General features: G+C 50.7%; 2 protein-coding genes across 3 annotated transcripts in view; one reads left to right on the forward strand and one right to left on the reverse strand.

The window, feature by feature from the left end:
* IL31RA (interleukin 31 receptor A) overlaps positions 1-7,856 on the forward strand; it is an 88,098-nt gene extending 80,242 nt beyond the window's left edge. Inside the window, exons 15-18 of the mRNA XM_077281394.1 lie at positions 512-652; positions 4,484-4,577; positions 6,111-6,189; positions 6,858-7,856. Of these exons, the coding sequence (XP_077137509.1) occupies positions 512-652; positions 4,484-4,577; positions 6,111-6,189; positions 6,858-7,241 (698 nt within the window). The 3' untranslated portion in view covers positions 7,242-7,856. The remainder of the gene's footprint in view (positions 1-511; positions 653-4,483; positions 4,578-6,110; positions 6,190-6,857) is intronic.
* A 1,536-nt stretch (positions 7,857-9,392) lies between these two features.
* The window catches only part of IL6ST (interleukin 6 cytokine family signal transducer), a 46,504-nt gene continuing 33,175 nt past the window's right edge, over positions 9,393-22,721 (reverse strand). The window contains exons 9-17 of one of the 2 annotated variants that reach the window (XM_077281392.1): positions 16,683-16,768; positions 16,168-16,375; positions 14,834-15,016; positions 14,419-14,520; positions 14,195-14,341; positions 13,867-14,007; positions 12,586-12,682; positions 12,404-12,485; positions 9,393-11,593 (exon numbers count right to left, since the gene is read on the reverse strand). In XM_077281392.1, the coding sequence (XP_077137507.1) occupies positions 11,012-11,593; positions 12,404-12,485; positions 12,586-12,682; positions 13,867-14,007; positions 14,195-14,341; positions 14,419-14,520; positions 14,834-15,016; positions 16,168-16,375; positions 16,683-16,768 (1,628 nt within the window). In that variant the 3' untranslated portion in view covers positions 9,393-11,011. The remainder of the gene's footprint in view (positions 11,594-12,403; positions 12,486-12,585; positions 12,683-13,866; positions 14,008-14,194; positions 14,342-14,418; positions 14,521-14,833; positions 15,017-16,167; positions 16,376-16,682; positions 16,769-22,721) is intronic. The other variant, XM_077281393.1, reaches the window with a different exon arrangement.

Here is a 22,721-nt window from a genome sequence, read left to right on the forward strand (position 1 = left end):
CGAGCCTCCAGCGCTATAACGTGAGGAGCTCCAAGCCGTCAAGCACTATAGCGGGAGCTGCCCTTAGCTGTCCAGCACTATAGCGGGAGCTGCCCTTAGCCATCCAGCACTATAGCAGGAGCTGCCCTGAGCCCTGCAGCGCTATAGCGGGAGCTGCCCCGAGCCGTGCAGCGCTATAACGTGAGAAGCTCCAAGCCGTCAAGCACTATAGCGGGAGCTGCCCTTATCCATCCAGCACTATAGCGGGAGCTGCTCCGAGCCGTCCAGTGCTATAGGGGGAGCTGCTCTGAGCTGTTCATCACTATAGTGGGAGCTTCCCAGAGCCATCCAGGACTATAGCACTATAGAAGTTATTGATTGTAACAAATTATTGTCCGGCAGACATGGGGGTCTCGTACCTATGGGGGCTTCATCACATTACTTATGAGTTCCCTATAAGTAGAGGCCATGACAGTACATAGAATTACATGATGGCTGCATTACTCTGATAATAAATTCTTTCCTTTTCTAGTCGTTGCAGTGAATGGTGACGCCTATGAATATTCGCTGCGCTCATTGACGCCGGACACCCTCTACATCGCCTATGTTATAGCGAGTACCAGCACCGGGAACACAAGTGGGAACCACCTCCATTTCCGCACTCTGGCAAACAGTAAATCTTGGTTTTATTACGTTTTATTACTTGATGTATCTTTATAGCGAGAGCTCAGTTTTTCTGTAACAAAGCTCCAAGTCCCCCGCATAGACACAGAGATACATAATAAAATCCTCCTGCCGGTGGCCACCACTAGAGGGAGCTCAGGTGCTTACTGCAGACTGTTTATACATAGAGCTGAGAGCTCCCTCTGGTGGTGAGTACAGGTAGTAAGATTTTATCATGTGGATTTAGTGTAGATAAACTCAGCTCTTACCACTTATCTGCTGCCATTTTTTTTATCCCCATCTTCCAAGTGTTATAACATTCTAAATTGGCGCCCCCTGCTTGGCGCGGTCACATGACTGTTCCACGTAGTGATGTTTCCACTTTCTGTGAAGTTCTGATAGCAGAACACTTCTATTCCTATAGGTCGGGAGGTTGAGTCTGTTCCTATAGGTCAGGGCTATTCCTATAGGTCGGGAGGTCGGGTCTATTCCTATAGGTCGGGAGGTCGGGTCTGTTCCTATAGGTCAGGAGGTCGGGTCTGTTCCTATAGGTCGGGGTTGTTCCTATAGGTCGGGAGGTTGGGGCTATTCCTATAGGTCGGGTTTATTCCTATAGGTCGGGACTATTCCTATAGGTCGGGAGGTCGGGTCTGTTCCTATAGGTCGGGAGGTTGGGGCTGTTCCTATAGGTCGGGAGGTCGGGTCTGTTCCTATAGGTCGGGAGGTTGGGGCTGTTCCTATAGGTCGGGAGGTTGGGGCTGTTCATATAGGTCAGGAGGTCGGGTCTGTTCCTGGAGGTCGGGGCTATTCCTATAGGTCGGGAGGTCGGGGCTATTCCTATAGTTCGGGAGGTCGGGTCTGTTTCTATAGGTCGGGAGGTTGGGGCTGTTCATATAGGTCAGGAGGTCGGGTCTGTTCCTGGAGGTCGGGTCTGTTCCTATAGGTCGGGGCTGTTCCTATAGGTCGGGAGGTCGGGCTGTTCCTATAGGTCGGGAGGTCGGGTCTGTTCCTATAGGTTGGGAGGTCGGGTCTGTTCCTATAGGTCGGGGCTATTCCTATAGGTCGGGAGGTCGGGTCTGTTCCTATAGGTCGGGAGGTTGGGGCTGTTCATATAGGTCAGGAGGTCGGGTCTGTTCCTGGAGGTCGGGGCTTTTCCTATAGATCGGGAGGTCGGGTCTGTTCCTATAGGTCGGGGCTGTTCCTATAGGTCGGGAGGTCGGGGCTGTTCCTATAGGTCAGGAGGTCGGGTCTGTTCCTATAGGTCGGGGCTATTCCTATAGGTCGGGAGGTCGGGTCTATTCCTATAGGTCGGGAGGTCGGGTCTATTCCTACAGGTCGGGGCTATTTCTATAAGTCGGGAGGTCGGATCTGTTCCTATAGGTCAGGAGGTCGGTACTATTTCTATAAGTCGGGAGGTTGGATCTGTTCCTGTAGGTCGGGAGGTCGGGGCTGTTCCTATAGGTCGGGAGGTTGGGGCTGTTCCTATAGGTCGGGTCTGTTCCTATAGGTCGGGAGGTCGGTACTATTTCTATAGGTCGGGAGGTCGGATCTGTTCCTATAGGTCGGGGCTATTCCTATAGGTCGGAAGGTCGGGTCTGTTCCTATAGGTCGGGAGGTTGGGGCTGTTCCTATTGGTCGGGAGGTCAGTACTATTTTTATAGGTCGGGAGGTCGGATCTGTTCCTATAGGTCGGGAGGTCGGGGCTATTCCTATAGGTCGGGAGGTCGGGTCTGTTCCTATAGGTCGGGAGGTTGGGTTTCTTCCTATAGGTCGGGAGGTCGGGGCTATTCCTATAGGTCGGGGTTGTTCCTATAGGTCGGGAGGTTGGGGCTATTCCTATAGGTCGGGTTTATTCCTATAGGTCGGGACTATTCCTATAGGTCGGGAGGTCGGGTCTGTTCCTATAGGTCAGGAGGTTGAGGCTGTTCCTACAGGTCGGGAGGTCGGGTCTGTTCCTATAGGTCGGGAGGTTGGGGCTGTTCCTATAGGTCGGGAGGTTGGGGCTGTTCCTATAGGTCGGGAGGTTGGGGCTGTTCCTATAGGTCGGGAGGTTGGGGCTGTTCCTATAGGTCGGGAGGTTGGGGCTGTTCATATAGGTCAGGAGGTCGGGTCTGTTCCTGGAGGTCGGGGCTATTCCTATAGGTAGGGAGGTCGGGGCTATTCCTATAGGTCGGGAGGTCGGGTCTGTTCCTGTAGGTCGGGAGGTCGGGGCTATTCCTATAGGTCGGGAGGTCGGGTCTGTTCCTATACGTCGGGAGGTCTGTACTATTCCTATAGGTCGGGTCTGTTCCTATAGGTCGGGAGGTTGGGGCTGTTCCTATAGGTTGGGAGGTCGGGTCTGTTCCTATAGGTCAGGAGGTTGGGGCTGTTCCTATAGGTCGGGAGGTTGGGGCTGTTCCTATAGGTCGGGAGGTTGGGGCTGTTCATATAGGTCAGGAGGTCGGGTCTGTTCCTGGAGGTCGGGGCTATTCCTATAGGTCGGGAGGTCGGGGCTATTCCTATAGGTCGGGAGGTCGGGTCTGTTCCTGTAGGTCGGGAGGTCGGGTCTATTCCTATAGGTCGGGAGGTCGGGTCTGTTCCTATACGTCGGGAGGTCTGTACTATTCCTATAGGTCGGGTCTGTTCCTATAGGTCGGGAGGTTGGGGCTGTTCCTATAGGTCGGGAGGTCAGTACTATTTTTATAGGTCGGGAGGTCGGGTCTGTTCCTATAGGTCGGGAGGTTGGGTTTCTTCCTATAGGTCGGGAGGTCGGGGCTATTCCTATAGGTCGGGGTTGTTCCTATAGGTCGGGAGGTTGGGGCTATTCCTATAGGTCGGGTTTATTCCTATAGGTCGGGACTATTCCTATAGGTCGGGAGGTCGGGACTATTCCTATAGGTCGGGAGGTCGGGTCTGTTCCTATAGGTCAGGAGGTTGGGGCTGTTTCTATAGGTCGGGAGGTCGGGTGTTTCTATAGGTCGGGAGGTTGGGGCTGTTCATATAGGTCAGGAGGTCGGGTCTGTTCCTGGAGGTCGGGGCTATTCCTATAGGTCGGAAGGTCGGGGCTATTCCTATAGGTCGGGAGGTCGGGTCTGTTCCTGTTGGTCGGGAGGTCGGGGCTATTCCTATAGGTCGGGAGGTCAGGTCTGTTCCTATACGTCGGGAGGTCTGTACTATTCCTATAGGTCGGGTCTGTTCCTGGAGGTCGGGGCTATTCCTATAGATCGGGAGGTCGGGTCTGTTCCTATAGGTCGGGAGGTCGGGTCTGTTCCTATAGGTCGGGAGGTCAGGGCTGTTCCTATAGGTCGGGGCTATTCCTATAGGTCGGCTCTGTTCCTATAGGTCGGGAGGTTGGGGCTATTCCTACAGGTCGGGTCTGTTCCTACAGGTCGGGAGGTCGGCTCTGTTCCTATAGGTCGGGAGGTCGGGGCTGTTCCTATAGGTCGGGAGGTCGGGTCTGTTCCTATAGGTCGGGAGGTCAGGGCTGTTCCTATAGGTCGGGGCTATTCCTATAGGTCGGCTCTGTTCCTATAGGTCGGGAGGTTGGGGCTATTCCTACAGGTCGGGTCTGTTCCTACAGGTCGGGAGGTCGGCTCTGTTCCTATAGGTCGGGAGGTTGGGGCTATTCCTATAGGTCGGGTCTGTTCCTGGAGGTCGGGTCTGTTCCTATAGGTCGGGGCTATTCCTATAGGTCGGGACTGTTCCTATAGGTTGGGAGGTCGGGGCTGTTCCTATACGTCGGGAGGTCGGGGCTGTTCCTATAGGTCGGCTCTGTTCCTATAGGTCGGGAGGTCGGACCTTTACTGACCGAATGTTACAGTCCAGATTTAAAATGATTTTTTGCCACGGTTTCTATATCCAGGCAGTGAATATATCGGGGCGCTGGCAGGAATATTGGGGACGTGTCTGCTGCTGATACTGATGTTTGGCATCATATACAAACAAAAGAAAGAAAAGTAAGTGACCCCCTCCGGCTAGGCGTCATTACACACACACTGTACATATTAGGTGGCCGGAGCAGCTTCATCTTACATTTTAATTTAGCATGTTCACAGATTTCCAGCAGCTCGCCTGAGCGGTTTCCATCAGTCATCATTCCTGAACGTTCCAAGTTTTTCTTTTAATTTTGCTGCATAATTGTCCTGTTCTTGTAGCTGTTCAGACACATAAGAATAACCGCCTATCACCATTACTAGTGGTACCGAGCGGGTCTGTTCGGACAGGGCCGCCTTCTCCTTGTGTGACCTGCCTCCATCCAGGGTCGGACTGGAGCACCTTGGGCCCACCAGAGAAAATCATTCTTGGGGCCCACTATGTAGCTACATAGAAATAAACACAAGACCACCAATTGTGCAGTAAAACACTAATATCTGCCTGGCCCACATCATAGCGCACGAGCTGTGTGAGAGGGGAATGATGGGAGATGGAGCGTCGTCTGACCCTCTCTCCTCCATTATTGCTTTTAACTGTATCGACACCTATGATGCCAATACAGTTGATTGTGGCCCGCGCTGGAAGGCAGCAGCGGTGGAGCAGCCGGTGACAGGAGGCAGGAGCCGGCTACTACGGCTAAAGCCTGTCCCCGCTGCTAAAGATAAACAAATCTTCACTGCTCCCCACGCCCATGGGTGTGGGGAGCAGTGAATATTCATTTATCTTTAGCAGCGGGCAGTGCAGTCGGTTCCTGCCTTCCGGTCACCTGCTGCTCCGCTGAAGCAGGGCCGCCCCCCCTGACTCACGGGCCCCATAGCAGCTGCTTAGTGTATCGCTATTAACAACACACAACTGGCTGGGGGTCCTAGGCAGCTGTCGGCCCTGTATGCCAGCAGATGTCAGTGCCTGGGCCCACCAGAGAATTCTGATCCTGCCTCCATCCAATTCAGGGAGACTGCAATGCAAAAGTAGTCCTTATAAGTATGAATGGTAAAGGGGTTGTCCACATCTGGGGACAATTTCACCCCCCCCCCTACTTAATTTTTTTTTTTTTTTTTTGCAATTTGGTTTCATTAAAAAATTTGCACCATTTGTCTGTTACAGGCTTTCTGTCTTTCTGCATATTCAACTTTGTTGTGGTCTGTACTCACCAATCAACTGAGAGCAGCTCAGAAAACCACGGATCAGAGATCCAAACTTTCCCATCAGAATGAGCTCACTGACAGATTCTCAGTTAGTTCTCTCATTCTGCAACCACCAATAGACCAAGCAACACAGAGGATACAGAAGGCAAACTGTGCAATTTTTTTAAAGGAATCCAGTTCTAAAAGTTATTGTTTTTCTACCCAAAAACATTTATTTAAGAAAAAAAAAAATGTCCCAAAAGGTGGATAACTCCTTTAATCTATAAGGAAAGAATTCCTGAAAATGATACAGGGAAGAACATCAACATTTTGGAGTTATGATCTGCAACAAATTACAAATTACATGTTAATATTCTTTGCGACGTTTGTGATTAGGTTAAGTATGTAACATCTTGTCATTTTATATTGCAGGATCATAAATCTGTTTTGGCCGAATGTCCCCGATCCGTCCCGCAGCAGCATTCACAACTGGCCATCAGACCTGCTGCAGGTATTTCTAGGGGTTTTGGTCTTTAAGTGGTTATCAATTATCACCTGCACCTATTTAAAGGGGACTTGTCACTTGTTCTAAATACGTATTTTCTTTAATCTGGTGTTAATGCCCCTGTTCTCCTGAATCCGCTGATGTTTTTCTTTTGCTCCTGCGCCTCTCCTGTCCGGAGTTATGGCCTCATCTTCCTTGTATGTAAATCCAGTTTTGACACTCAAGTGGGCGTGGTCAAAGACGCCCAGAAGTGCTGATGACCACGCCCATTTAGCAAACATGATTTATATACAAATTAAAGGGGGTCATATCTCAGGAACAGAGAGGCGCAGGAACAAAAGTAACACATCGCCGGATTCAGGAGAACAGCGGCATTTATCCCACATCGAAAGTTACATAATTATAGAAAGCAACATGTCCTTGTTAAGGAATCCTCTTCTAGAGGGCGCACATATGGATATAACAGCTGCTGTTTAGCTTTTTAGCACATGGTTTCTGGCGTAGACGGTCTGATAAAGCGCACCAAAAAAAAAACAAGGGGGTAACAAGAACTGTAGCTGTGATTTCAGATCTCTGCATTCAGAAATTAAAGGGGTCCTTGGGCTGTGTCTGTCTGATACTATGAATGTCTGTAGGATGTCAGGTGCCCTCACTGTTTTCTTCTCGCCCTCCAGACGGTTCCATTTCTGAACCCACTGCAGACAGATGGGACCCTTCACTCGGGAGACCTCCATATTCTTCATGGGGTGTATGTAAACGATAGAAGAGACACAGAGCCCTTCCTTCCTGACTTGTGGGGGAGCACCGAAGATACGACATCCACGGACGAGCCCTTCATCGTGGTGAATTATGCCGTGACAAAGACCGACCCGGATTGTGCAGCTTCGTGGCCGGCGGCGGTGAGAAGCAGCTCCTTCCGATCGTTACATGGCGGCCAAACTGCAGCGGTCGGAGAGACAACTCCGGACCTAGAACCGTTCACCGTCGGGATCAACCCCTACCTGAAACATTCTGTACGGAGCGGAGCGCTAGCCACACTAACCCCCGAGAGCCTGTAGTAATGATGTGCGTGGGGTGACGAAGAACATCCACCAGAAATCACTGTGCAGTTTGTTTGTTTTTTTACTTTAGTCCAAATTACATTAATTTAAGATTATTTTTCTAATTGGCTTTCATCAAACATTTAACAGTCACATTTTGTTCTACCTAATGAAGTAAAACTCTGCTTTCTAATAACGAGAGAACTCTGCTCATCCTGTCCCAATCTATACAGCAAAGCCGAGAGGTTAATGATGTGCATCACAGATTCTAGGTTCCTTATCGCTATGCCGACACATTATTCTGCTCCACAGTTCCTCGTACGTCTTACATACGCTCTGATATTACCTGGTCTCCATAAATGTCGGCTATTATACGGAGAATTGTCCTTGTTGTGGAATCACCTCTATAATACATGACTAACGGAGGCTTCTCGTGACTCCCAGGGGTCCTTAATATACGAGTACAGAAAGAATCCAGAAACAGGAAAAATCGAGCTTCAATATTTTAATGACATTTGACTCAATTTAATTCTTAACTCTTTACATTTATTGCATAAGTCTGACCCCATAATGCTGTGTAGTGAGGATATACATGGTGCAAACCAAGAGCAAGACACAGAGATCGCTGCAGAAAAAAAGGAATCTGGTACTAAAGGCGACACCATCTATTTACAGAACAATCAGATTGCCGAAACCAGAGACTGTGGAGGCAGAAGTCGCCCCATCTCCCGTGTTATCTACTTTGTGGATTACTCTGATACAGAGAAGCAAATCCACTGCACAGACAAAGCTACTATGACTAAAACATGCGGTTTGTATGCAGAGAGCTCCCCCTAGTGGAGGCTGGAGATACATGATAGGATCCTGTCTGCAGTCACCACTAGGGGGAGCTCCCTGTATACAGAGATACATGATAAGATCCTGTCTGCAGTCACCACTAGGGGGAGCTCCCTGTATACAGAGATACATGATAAGATCCTGTCTGCAGCCACCACTAGGGGGAGCTCTCTGTATACAGAGATACATGATAAGATTCTGGCTGCAGCCACCACTAGGGGGAGCTCCCTGTATACAGAGATACATGATAAGATCCTGTCTGCAGCCACCACTAGGGGGAGCTACCTGTATACAGAGATACATGATAAGATCCTGTCTGCAGCCACCACTAGGGGGAGCTCCCTGTATACAGAGATACATGATAAGATCCTGTCTGCAGCCACCACTAGGGGGAGCTCCCTGTATACAGAGATACAAGATAAGATCCTGTCTGCAGTTACCACTAGGGGGAGCTCTCTGTATACAGAGATACATGATAAGATCCTGTCTGTAGTCACCACTAGGGGGAGCTCCCTGTATACAGAGATACATGATAAGATCCTGTCTGCAGCCACCACTAGGGGGAGCTCCCTGTATACAGAGATACATGATAAGATCTGTCTGCAGTCACCACTAGGGGGAGCTCCCTGTATACAGAGATACATGATAAGATCTGTCTGCAGTCACCACTAGGGGGAGCTCGCTGTATACAGAGATACATGATAAGATCCTGTCTGCAGTCACCACTAGGGGGATCTCCCTGTATACAGAGATACATGATAAGATCCTGTCTGCAGTCACCACTAGGGGGATCTCCCTGTATACAGAGATACATGATAAGATCCTGTCTGCAGTCACCACTAGGGGGATCTCCCTGTATACAGAGATACATGATAAGATCCTGTCTGCAGTCACCACTAGGGGGATCTCCCTGTATACAGAGATACATGATAAGATTCTGTCTGCAGCCACCACTAGGGGGAGCTCCCTATATACAGAGATACATGATAAGATCCTGTCAGCAGCCACCACTAGGGGGAGCTCGCTGTATACAGAGATACATGATAAGATCCTGTCTGCAGCCACCACTAGGGAGAGCTCCCTGTATACAGAGATACATGATAAGATCCTGTCTGCAGCCACCACTAGGGGGAGCTCCCTGTATACAGATACATGATAAGATCCTGTCAGCAGCCACCACTAGGGGGAGCTCCCTGTATACAGAGATACATGATAAGATCCTGTCAGCAGCCACCACTAGGGGGAGCTCCCTGTATACAGATACATGATAAGATCCTGTCAGCAGCGACCACTAGGGAGAGCTCCCTGTATACAGAGATACATGATAACATCCTGTCTGCAGCCACCACTAGGGGGAGCTCCCTGTATACAGATACATGATAAGATCCTGTCAGCAGCCACCACTAGGGGGAGCTCCCTGTATACAGATACATGATAAGATCCTGTCAGCAGCCACCACTAGGGGGAGCTCCCTGTATGCAGAGATACATGATAAGATCCTGTCTGCAGTCACCACTAGGGGGATCTCCCTGTATACAGAGATACATGATAAGATCCTGTCTGCAGTCACCACTAGGGGGATCTCCCTGTATACAGAGATACATGATAAGATCCTGTCTGCAGTCACCACTAGGGGGAGCTCCCTGTATACAGAGATACATGATAAGATCCTGTCTGCAGTCACCACTAGGGGGATCTCCCTGTATACAGAGATACATGATAAGATCCTGTCTGCAGTCACCACTAGGGGGATCTCCCTGTATACAGAGATACATGATAAGATCCTGTCTGCAGTCACCACTAGGGGGATCTCCCTGTATACAGAGATACATGATAAGATTCTGTCTGCAGCCACCACTAGGGGGAGCTCCCTGTATACAGAGATACATGATAAGATCCTGTCTGCAGCCACCACTAGGGGGAGCTCCCTGTATACAGAGATACATGATAAGATTCTGTCTGCAGCCACCACTAGAGGGAGCTCCCTGTATAGTCAGACATTGAAGCTCCCCCTAGTGGTGGCTGCAGACAGAATTTTTTTTTTTTTAACTTTGTTGTTCCATGGTAATCGGGGATTGTTGTTATTAATGAAGTCAATCCCGCTATGACATTACGTACTGAGGAATGAATCCACACAGGATTATGTGTAGTGATGGTCTCTGCCATGTCCGGGGTTTGTAGGCCGGGTGTCACCACATTTCACCCCAACACTATCAGTTTTATATAATATAAATTAAAGGCACAGAACATCTTATTAAGCCAAACAGGAGAATTCCGGGCAGTTGCACAAAGCACCCAGGGCAAATCACGGCGGCTCCATGCACTTGGATTAACCATTGCTTTGCTGCTATAATGTGCGGGGGGGGGGGGGGGAGACCGCAGCGCAGGGGTAGAGGATAAATAATGGTGCAAATGTGTCATCTGTACGACATGTACATAAGTCTCACAGTACGAGGAGCAGGTGACACCAGCGTCGTCTGGGGCACGTTCCTGAGATGTGGGGTCGAAGAGTCTCTTGATGGTCAACAACCCCAATAGGAAAAGTTCATCAGAAAAGTCTGACACCATCGCCGCAGATCATGTAACACTGTCAAAAAAACGTTCACTTCAATGGAGCGGAGCTGCAATACCCGGCACAACCTGCGCACAGGTGGGGGCGCTGTGTGGGAGAAAGCCGCCATGTTTTCCTAATTCTGGAATCCTCAGAGCTTGGAGGTGACGGCTGCTGTGAATACCTTCACTATTGCTGATGATGGGGGTTGTGATCCGCATTCTATGCATGGTATATAGGTCGGGGGTGAGACGCCTCCTGTATACGGCGGCCGCGCTGTATCAGAACCCATCCGTGCGGCCCGTCCGCTGCTCAGCCTGTCGCTGGGTGGGTCATGCAGTAACGCATTTTGGGGCAAGGCTACACGAGCGTCAGGCCGCTGAGGGGCCAGGCTCTCGCCCTATTGGGGTAAGTACCCTCCTTGCCTCGCAGATTGAGGCAAATACGTTTTCTGCTCGTCGTTCACAACGTCCCTCTGTGACGGAGGGTCCGGATTTCCATCATGTCCATCACTGAAGCCGGCGAGCTGCCGGATCTGAGCGGGGGGCTCCTGCACTCGGCCTTCGTCCTCCCGGGTGAAATTCTGCTTAAAATACTGACTGGGGGTCTCTGCCTCCTCCTCGGGGAGCGGCGGCTGCTCGTCGGGTCTCTCCTCCGCAATGAGCAGCGGTTGGGTGGACTCCGATCTGGAGAACATCGGGGTCTGACCTTGGTAGCCCCCCATTATGACGGTGGAGTACTGCACGGTGCTGGATGTGCTCTGCGCGCAGGAGATGCCGTCGCTCTCAGAGACGCTGAGCTGCGGGGATGATAAGCAGGAGGAGCCCCCGATGCCGCTGCTCAGCCCCTCCGATGTGGCCGTCTTCATATGATCCACAGACTTCAGGTCCTGATCGTCGTACGGCTTCTCGTCCGCGGTTATTTTCACCACGCTGACGTCTGTGAACGGACCCTCCTGGAACGGGTTTGGTTTGGATCCGTGCTGCAGAAAAACGACAGACATGACATTGTTGTGGGGGCAATGTGGGGGCGCTGGGCACGTAATGCTGCTGTAAGTACCTGACCCGTCATCCCTCCCATCAAAACCAGCGCCACACCAGTCTACAGGATACCGGGGCTACAGCCGCACCAGTCTACAGGATACCGGGGCTACAGCCGCACCAGTCTACAGGATACAGCCGCACCAGTCTAAGGGATGCCAGGGCTACAGCCGCACCAGTCTACAGGATACCGGGGCTACAGCCGCACCAGTCTACAGGATACAGCCGCACCAGTCTAAGGGATGCCAGGGCTACAGCCGTACTTGTCTACGGGATACCGGGGGTTCAGCTGTACTAGTCTACGGGATACCGGGGGTTCAGCTGTACTAGTCTACGGGATACCGGGGGTACAGCGGCACCAGTCTACGGGATACCGGAGGTTCAGCCGTATTAGTCTACGGGATACCGGGGGTTCAGCCGCACCAGTCTACAGGATACCAGGGCTTCAGCCGCACCAGTCTACAGGATACCAGGGCTTCAGCCGTATCAGTCTACAGGATAAAGCCGCACCACCCTACGGGATACCAGGGATACAGCCGCACAAGCCTACGGGATACCGGGAGTACAGCCACATCAGTCTATGGGATACAGGGGGTTCAGCAGCACCAGTGGAGAGAGCGGAGGACAGATGTGGCACGGTTTTCTTAGTAGACGCCATGTTTTTGTAATCTGTTGAGCCTTCCTGAGCCTGTTGTCGGGGGCAGCGCAGGCGTCTCGTATCTCATGCATACAGAACAGAGCTGCGCTCTTACCCGGCTGGGGGTCTGTGGAGACCACTGGGCGATGTTACTCTTCGAAGGATCCGGAACATTTGGCCAAATGTGCTTCTTAATCCTAAAGGAGACGAAAAACAAAATCACGCGATGTAGAGTGACATTACCCGTCATGGGCCCCGAGCTCCCCCCTGCAGCGATCGTAAGACCCCGATACTTACTGCTCTCTCTTATTACAAAACAGGAAGCTCAGGACGAGGATGAGCACCAGGAAGCCGAGACACGAGGACACCACGATGGCCTCCACCTCCCCGCTATCTGCGGAGACATCGTAAAGATGGAGATCACGGCTCATTAAAAAGTATGTGCAGCTTCTCTGTACAGGGAACGCACAGCGGGGAGGAAGAAACAGCAGCAGCGACTCAAATGACACGAGGGAAAGAAATGGCGGCAGCGACTCCGATGGTGGGGAAGGAAGGGACGGTGACAAAGGAAGGCATGGCGGCAGTGATTCCCACGGTGGGGAAGGAAGGCATGGCGGCAGTGATTCCCACGGTGGGGAAGGAAGGCATGGCGGCAGTGATTCCCACGGTGGGGAAGGAAGGGACGGCGGCAGTGATTCCCACGGTGGGGAAGGAAGGGACGGCGGCAGTGATTCCCACGGTGGGGAAGGAAGGGACGGCGGCAGTGATTCCCACGGTGGGGAAGGAAGGGACGGCGGCAGTGATTCCCACGGTGGGGAAGGAAGGGACGGCGGCAGTGATTCCCACGGTGGGGAAGGAAGGGACGGCGGCAGTGATTCCCATGGTGGCAAAAGAAGGGACGGTGGCAGTGATTCCCATGGTGGGGAAGGAAGGGACGGCGGCAGTGATTCCCACGGTGGCAAAAGAAGGGACGGTGGCAGTGATTCCCAAGGTGGCAAAAGAAGGGATGGCCGAAGGGATTCCCAAGGTGGCAAAAGGGACGGCGGAAGTGATTCCCACGGTGGCAAAAGAAGGGACGGTGGCAGTGATTCCCACGGTGGGGAAGGAAGGGACGGCGGCAGTGATTCCCACGGTGGCAAAAGAAGGGACGGTGGCAGTGATTCCCAAGGTGGCAAAAGAAGGGATGGCCGAAGGGATTCCCAAGGTGGCAAAAGGGACGGCGGAAGTGATTCCCACGGTGGCAAAGGAAGGGACGGCGGCAGTGATTCCCACGGTGGCAAAAGAAGGGACGGCGGCAATGATTCCCACGGTGGCAAAAGAAGGGACAGCGGCAGCGATTCCCACGGTGACGAAGGAAAGGACGGCGGCAGCGATTCCCACGGTGGCAAAAGGAGGGACGGTGGCAAGGATTCCCACGGTGGCAAAAAAAGGGACGACGGCATTGATTCCCACTGTGACGAAGGAAGGGACAGCGGCAGCAATTCCCACAGGGTACTTTGTGTCACACTACAGCCTTCTAGAGTGCAATATGGAGAAAAACAAACTCATGTTGACCCCACACAAGGAGGAGGCTCTTACCGAACGGCAGGGTGGTGAAGCTCAGCGGCAGCCCGGCCTTCCCGCCTTCCTCGGTGTTCGCGGTCACGGACACGCTGTATGCGGTTTTAGCGGCTAAGGATTTCAGTGTGTACTCTGTTACCGTTGCATTCACTGGGATAACTGGAAAACAAGATGAATTCCGAGTTACCGTGTATCCTGCGATGGAGGGACTGACCAGCACTACTGTGACCGGGACTCTCTTCTCGTGCATATTGTTCTCGCAGCCTGGGGATGTAATGTGCTCTCCATGTGTTGGAGAACCTCTAGGGCAGGGGCACTGTGCAGTGTGATGTGGGGAGACTCTTACCCTTGGGGGTGCCGTAGTTGTCCCCATACTTTATAGTGTAGCCGGTGATGAAACCGTTTTGCTTTGACAGAGGGAGCGGCTTCCACGTCAGGGTCACCCACGTCTTCCCGGTGGACTTCGTCTGGACGGCGGGTCCAATTGTAGGAGCTGGAAACAGTATGGGAATGATGGGAGACTATCCGTACAGTCGGGGTGCGGCACACGGCCCCCAGGATCCCCCTTACCTCCTTGCTGCAGGTAGGCTGCCACGGTCCCGGATCTCTCCTGCCCGTCTCTGTGCAGCACGTTCAGTCTGATCAGGTAAAGTACAAACGGCCCGATGTCACCTGGAGACAGAGAAGAGCGGTCACTGCACGGTGGGCTGCACGGGGTCATTGCGCAGGCTCCCCGCGTCTATGTGGGCCCCATGACTTCTATGGGACACTCATGGGCATGCTCTGATCTGTGCGGCGAAGGTAGGAGGCGAGCTGTGACCATCTACTGACTTCTATGGGAGAGTGTTGTGAGCATGCTCTGATCTGTGCAGAGGTCATCGGGGGAGGGGCATATGTTTTATAAGGGGAAAATGCAGATTTGTATTCTGTTTCTGGAAATCACTGCAGTAAACAGGGAACACTGATGTCTCGTTTCCATTCTTACCTCGCAGAAATGTTCTGGTCGCGTCACTCGGCTCCCGCTGCCACTCAGCATCGCAGTCCATAGACAGAGAATTCCTGCACCACTCGATCACATATCCCAGCACTTTCCCCACCGGCCTCCACTCCACCCAGAGGAGTCCGTCTTTGGGGAAGGCTCTAAGGTTCATATCTGCCGGCTGCACATCTGGAACAGTGAGAGCAGAATAGTGAGTGCAGCTCTGGAGTATAGTACAGGATGTAACTCAGGATCAGTAATGTAATGTATGTACACAGTGACTGCACCAGCAGAATAGTGAGTGCAGCTCTGGAGTATAATACAGGATGTAACTCAGGATCAGTAATGTAATGTATGTACACAGTGACTGCATCAGCAGAATAGTGAGTGCAGCTCTGGGGTATAATACAGGATGTAACTCAGGATCAGTAATGTAATGTATGTACACAGTGACTGCACCAGCAGAATAGTGAGTGCAGCTCTGGAGTATAATACAGCATGTAACTCAGGATCAGTAATGTAATTGATGCACACAGTGACTGCACCAGCAGAATAGTGAGTGCAGCTCTGGAGTATAATACAGCATGTAACTCAGGATCAGTAATGTAAGTGATGCACACAGTGACTGCACCAGCAGAATAGTGAGTGCAGCTCTGGGGTATAATACAGGATGTTACTCAGGATCAGTAATGTAATGTATGTACACAGTGACTGCACCAGCAGAATAGTGAGTGCAGCTCTGGGGTATAATACAGCATGTAACTCAGGATCAGTAATGTAATGTATGTACACAGTGACTGCACCAGAAGAATAGTGAGCGCAGCTCTGGGGTATAATACAGCATGTAACTCAGGATCAGTAATGTAATTGATGCACACAGTGACTGCACCAGCAGAATAGTGAGTGCAGCTCTGGGGTATAATACAGGATGCAACTCAGGATCAGTAATGTAATGTATGTACACAGTGACTGCACCAGCAGAATAGTGAGTGCAGCTCTGGAGTATAATACAGCATGTAACTCAGGATCAGTAATGTAATTGATGCACACAGTGACTGCACCAGCAGAATAGTGAGTGCAGCTCTGGGGTATAATACAGGATGCAACTCAGGATCAGTAATGTAATGTATGTACACAGTGACTGCACCAGCAGAATAGTGAGTGCAGCTCTGGGGTATAATACAGGATGCACAGGGGACCAATAACAAAAAATCTGGACACAGACTTTCCTTTCTGAGCAATATACATTAGGGCTTTGCGGATCCTCGACCTGACCGTGTTATTGGGGTCCTCCCTCCACATGCGGTGCCGTGTTATATCAGTACATGCTGGGCACTCACCTTTATCAGTGACATGCGGGATAATTAGTGTGGATGGAGGAGAGGGGCCTTTGCTGTTATAAGCAGTGAGGACGACCTCGTAGGAGTCTTTGGGGACAGTGATGTTGCACGCGGTCTCCTCCACCGTCAGTGACCTGACCACGTCTGCTCCCCTCTTCACAGTCACGTTGTAGCCCAGGATCAGCCCATTTGCTTGGGACTTTAAATCCTAATAACAGAGGAGGGATAATTACTCATTCGGTCAGATTATCACCCTTTATACTGCTCGCAGCCGTCACATCTGCCCTTGTACGGCCTTCAGAAGCCCTGAGTCACAAGCAAATTACACCCATGTAAAATCTGTATGATGGCGGCCATAAGTTTAATGTGCAGAGTGGGATAAGTCACAAGGCAAGTCGGCAACGTGTGATCTGCTGTGATCATTCACTGCCATCCCGGAAAACTGCAGGACGATCTACAGCAGCTCGTCATATAGAAAGAGCCCAGAAAACAAAGCCCGAAACTGCGACACCTACCTTCCACATCAGCCGGACGACCCGCTCACCAACATCAGACCGGGCATTGCTGATCTTCCTCCAAAATTCAGGACCTTGAGATGGAGCTGGAGAAGAGAAGGCAAAAAGGCTATAACCAAGCTACAAGAAGATGGAAATACAAAGCCAAGTCTGAGAGCTCCCCCTAGTGGTGGCCGGAGACAGGATCTTATCATGTATCTCTGTATACAGGGAGCTTCCCCTAGTGGTGACTGCAGACAGAATCTTATCATGTATCTCTGTATACAGGGAGCTCCCCCTAGTGGTGACTGGAGACAGGATCTTATCACGTATCTCTGTATACAAGGAGCTCCCCCTAGCGGTGGCTGCAGACAGGATCTTATCATGTATCTCTGTATACAGGGAGCTCTCCCTAGTGGTGGCTGCAGACAGGATCTTACCATGTATCTCTGTATACAGGGAGCTCCCCCTAGTGGTGACTGCAGACAGGATCTTATCATGTATCTCTGTATACAGGGAGCTCCCCCTAGTGGTGGCTGCAGACAGAATCTTATCATGTATCTCTGTATACAGGGAGCTCCCCCTAGTGGTGGCTGCAGACAGGATCTTATCATGTATCTCTGTATACAGGGAGCTCCCCCTAGTGGTGGCTGCAGACAGAATCTTATCATGTATCTCTGTATACAGGGAGCTCCCCCTAGTGGTGACTGCAGACAGGATCTTATCATGTATCTCTGTATACAGGGAGCTCCCCCTAGTGGTGGCTGCAGACAGGATCTTATCATGTATCTCTGTATACAGGGAGCTCCCCCTAGTGGTGGCTGCAGACAGGATCTTATCATGTATCTCTGTATACAGGGAGCTCCCTCTAGTGATGGCTGCAGACAGGATCTTATGTATGTCTGTATACAGGGAGCTCCCCCTAGTGGTGGCTGCAGACAGGATCTTATCATGTATCTCTGTATACAGGGAGCTCCCCCTAGTGGAGGCTGCAGACAGATTATAATGTATCTCTGTATACAGGGAGCTCCCCCTAGTGGTGACTGCAGACAGGATCTTATCATGTATCTCTGTATACAGGGAGCTCCCTCTAGTGATGGCTGCAGACAGGATCTTATCATGTATCTCTGTATACAGGGAGCTCCCCCTAGTGGTGGCTGCAGACAGGATCTTATCATGTATCTCTGTATACAGGGAGCTCCCCCTAGTGGTGACTGCAGACAGGATCTTATCATGTATCTCTGTATACAGGGAGCTCCCTCTAGTGATGGCTGCAGACAGGATCTTATCATGTATCTCTGTATACAGGGAGCTCCCCCTAGTGGTGACTGCAGACAGGATCTTATCATGTATCTCTGTATACAGGGAGCTCCCCCTAGTGGTGGCTGCAGACAGAATCTTATCATGTATCTCTGTATACAGGGAGCTCCCCCTAGTGGTGGCTGCAGACAGGATCTTATCATGTATCTCTGTATACAGGGAGCTCCCCCTAGTGGTGGCTGCAGACAGGATCTTATCATCTATCTCTGTATACAGGGAGCTCCCCCTAGTGGTGACTGCAGACAGGATCTTATGTATCTCTGTATACAGGGAGCGCTGTTATGATCTGGTGGCCTAGGAACGGCATGAGACGTACTCTGGAGAATGTGGTAACTGTACTGACCGCAGACCCTGGACTTAACACCGCAACTAGAAGTAGCCGTGGGCAGGGGCTGGCTGGCAAATTTTAGCCTGGGGGGCAAGCACACAGCAGTGGCCCATGAGTCGCGGCCCATCCTTAAAGGGGTTGTCGGATCTTACATGTCTACAGTCACTATGTGTGAATCCTCATATCGTGCGCACAGAGGATTCTCTGGTGCCGTCACCGGGAACAGGCGGTCTTGTTACTGCAAGCATGCGAATATATATATATTTATTGACACACACAGTCCTACTCTATAGTGACAGTCACACACACAACCCCACTGTATAATGACAGGCACAGCCCCACTGTATAATGACACACACGCACAACCCTACTGTATAATTAATGACACACACACTGCCCCACTGTATAATGACACGCACAGCCCCACTGTATAATGACACGCACAGCCCCACTGTATAATGACACGCACAGCCCCACTGTATAATGACACGCACAGCCCCACTGTATAATGACACGCACAGCCTCACTGTATAATGGCACACACAGCCCCACTGTATAATGACACGCACAGCCTCACTGTATAATGACACGCACAGCCCCACTGTATAATGACAGGCACAGCCTCACTGTATAATGACACACACGCACAACCCTACTGTATAATTAATGACACACACACTGCCCCACTGTATAATGGCACACACAGCCCCACTGTATAATGACACGCACAGCCCCACTGTATAATGACACGCACAGCCTCACTGTATAATGGCACACACAGCCCCACTGTATAATGACACGCACAGCCTCACTGTATAATGACACGCACAGCCCCACTGTATAATGACACACACGCACAACCCTACTGTATAATTAATGACACACACACACTGCCCCACTGTATAATGGCACACACAGCCCCACTGTATAATGACACGCACAGCCCCACTGTATAATGACACGCACAGCCCCACTGTATAATGGCACACACAGCCCCACTGTATAATGACACGCACAGCCCCACTGTATAATGGCACACACAGCCCCACTGTATAATGACACGCACAGCCTCACTGTATAATGACACGCACAGCCCCACTGTATAATGACAGGCACAGCCTCACTGTATAATGACACACACGCACAACCCTACTGTATAATTAATGACACACACACTGCCCCACTGTATAGTGACACGCACAGCCTCACTGTATAATGGCACACACAGCCCCACTGTATAATGACACGCACAGCCTCACTGTATAATGACACGCACAGCCCCACTGTATAATGACAGGCACAGCCTCACTGTATAATGACACACACGCACAACCCTACTGTATAATTAATGACACACACACTGCCCCACTGTATAATGGCACACACAGCCCCACTGTATAATGACACACACACACTGCCCCACTGTATAATGACACGCACAGCCTCACTGTATAATGGCACACACAGCCCCACTGTATAATGGCACACACAGCCCCACTGTATAATAACACGCACAGCCTCACTGTATAATGACACGCACAGCCCCACTGTATAATGACAGGCACAGCCTCACTGTATAATGACACACACGCACAACCCTACTGTATAATTAATGACACACACACACTGCCCCACTGTATAGTGACACGCACAGCCTCACTGTATAATGGCACGCACAGCCCCACTGTATAATGACACGCACAGCCTCACTGTATAATGACACGCACAGCCTCACTGTATAATGACACACACGCACAACCCTACTGTATAATTAATGACACACACACACACTGCCCCACTGTATAGTGACACGCACACACACTGTATAATGACACGCAGCCTCACTGTATAATGACACGCAGCCTCACTGTATAATGACACGCACACACACTGTATAATGACACGCAGCCTCACTGTATAATGACACGCAGCCTCACTGTATAATGACACGCACAGCCTCACTGTATAATGACACGCACAGCCTCACTGTATAATGACACGCACAGCCTCACTGTATAATGACACGCAGCCTCACTGTATAATGACACGCACAGCCCCACTGTATAATGACACACACAGCCTCACTGTATAATGACACACACGCACAACCCTACTGTATAATTAATGACACACACACTGCCCCACTGTATAATGACAGGCACAGCCCCACTGTATAATGACACACACACTGCCCCACTGTATAATGACACGCACAGCCTCACTGTATAATGACACGCACAGCCTCACTGTATAATGACACACACGCACAACCCTACTGTATAATTAATGACACACACACACTGCCCCACTGTATAGTGACACGCACAGCCTCACTGTATAATGACACGCACAGCCCCACTGTATAATGACACACACTGCCCCACTGTATAATGGCACACACAGCCCCACTGTATAATGACACGCACAGCCCCACTGTATAATGACACGCACAGCCCCACTGTATAATGACACGCACAGCCTCACTGTATAATGACACGCACAGCCCCACTGTATAATGACACGCACAGCCTCACTGTATAATGACACGCACAGCCCCACTGTATAATGACAGGCACAGCCTCACTGTATAATGACACACACGCACAACCCTACTGTATAATTAATGACACACACACTGCCCCACTGTATAGTGACACGCACAGCCTCACTGTATAATGGCACGCACAGCCCCACTGTATAATGACACGCACAGCCTCACTGTATAATGACACGCACAGCCTCACTGTATAATGACACGCACGCACAACCCTACTGTATAATTAATGACACACACACACACTGCCCCACTGTATAGTGACACGCACAGCCTCACTGTATAATGGCACGCACAGCCCCACTGTATAATGACACGCACAGCCTCACTGTATAATGACACGCACAGCCTCACTGTATAATGACACGCACAGCCCCACTGTATAATGACACGCACAGCCCCACTGTATAATGACACGCACAGCCTCACTGTATAATGACACACACGCACAACCCTACTGTATAATTAATGACACACACACACACACTGCCCCACTGTATAGTGACACGCACACACACTGTATAATGACACGCAGCCTCACTGTATAATGACACGCACACACACTGTATAATGACACGCAGCCTCACTGTATAATGACACGCAGCCTCACTGTATAATGACACGCACAGCCTCACTGTATAATGACACGCACAGCCTCACTGTATAATGACACGCACAGCCTCACTGTATAATGACACGCAGCCTCACTGTATAATGACACGCACAGCCCCACTGTATAATGACACACAGCCTCACTGTATAATGACACACACGCACAACCCTACTGTATAATTAATGACACACACACTGCCCCACTGTATAATGACAGGCACAGCCCCACTGTATAATGACACACACACTGCCCCACTGTATAATGACACGCACAGCCCCACTGTATAATTAATGACACGCACAGCCTCACTGTATAATTAGTGACACGCACAGCCTCACTGTATAATGACACGCACAGCCCCACTGTATAATGACACACACTGCCCCACTGTATAATGGCACACACAGCCCCACTGTATAATGACACGCACAGCCCCACTGTATAATGGCACACACAGCCCCACTGTATAATGACACGCACAGCCTCACTGTATAATGACACGCACAGCCCCACTGTATAATGACAGGCACAGCCTCACTGTATAATGACACACACGCACAACCCTACTGTATAATTAATGACACACACACTGCCCCACTGTATAGTGACACGCACAGCCTCACTGTATAATGGCACGCACAGCCCCACTGTATAATGACACGCACAGCCTCACTGTATAATGACACGCACAGCCTCACTGTATAATGACACGCACGCACAACCCTACTGTATAATTAATGACACACACACACACTGCCCCACTGTATAGTGACACGCACAGCCCCACTGTATAATAACACGCACAGCCTCACTGTATAATGACACACACGCACAACCCTACTGTATAATTAATGACACACACACACACTGCCCCACTGTATAGTGACACGCACAGCCCCACTGTATAATAACACGCACACACACTGTATAATGACACGCAGCCTCACTGTATAATGACACGCACAGCCTCACTGTATAATAACACGCACAGCCTCACTGTATAATGACACGCAGCCTCACTGTATAATGACACGCACAGCCTCACTGTATAATGACACGCAGCCTCACTGTATAATGACACGCACAGCCTCACTGTATAATAACACGCACAGCCTCACTGTATAATGACACACACGCACAACCCTACTGTATAATTAATGACACACACACTGCCCCACTGTATAATGACAGGCACAGCCCCACTGTATAATGACACACACACTGCCCCACTGTATAATGACACAC

The sequence above is a fragment of the Ranitomeya variabilis genome, chromosome 1 (genome assembly GCF_051348905.1).
Source record: "Ranitomeya variabilis isolate aRanVar5 chromosome 1, aRanVar5.hap1, whole genome shotgun sequence".
NCBI classification, from domain to species: Eukaryota; Metazoa; Chordata; class Amphibia; order Anura; family Dendrobatidae; genus Ranitomeya; species Ranitomeya variabilis.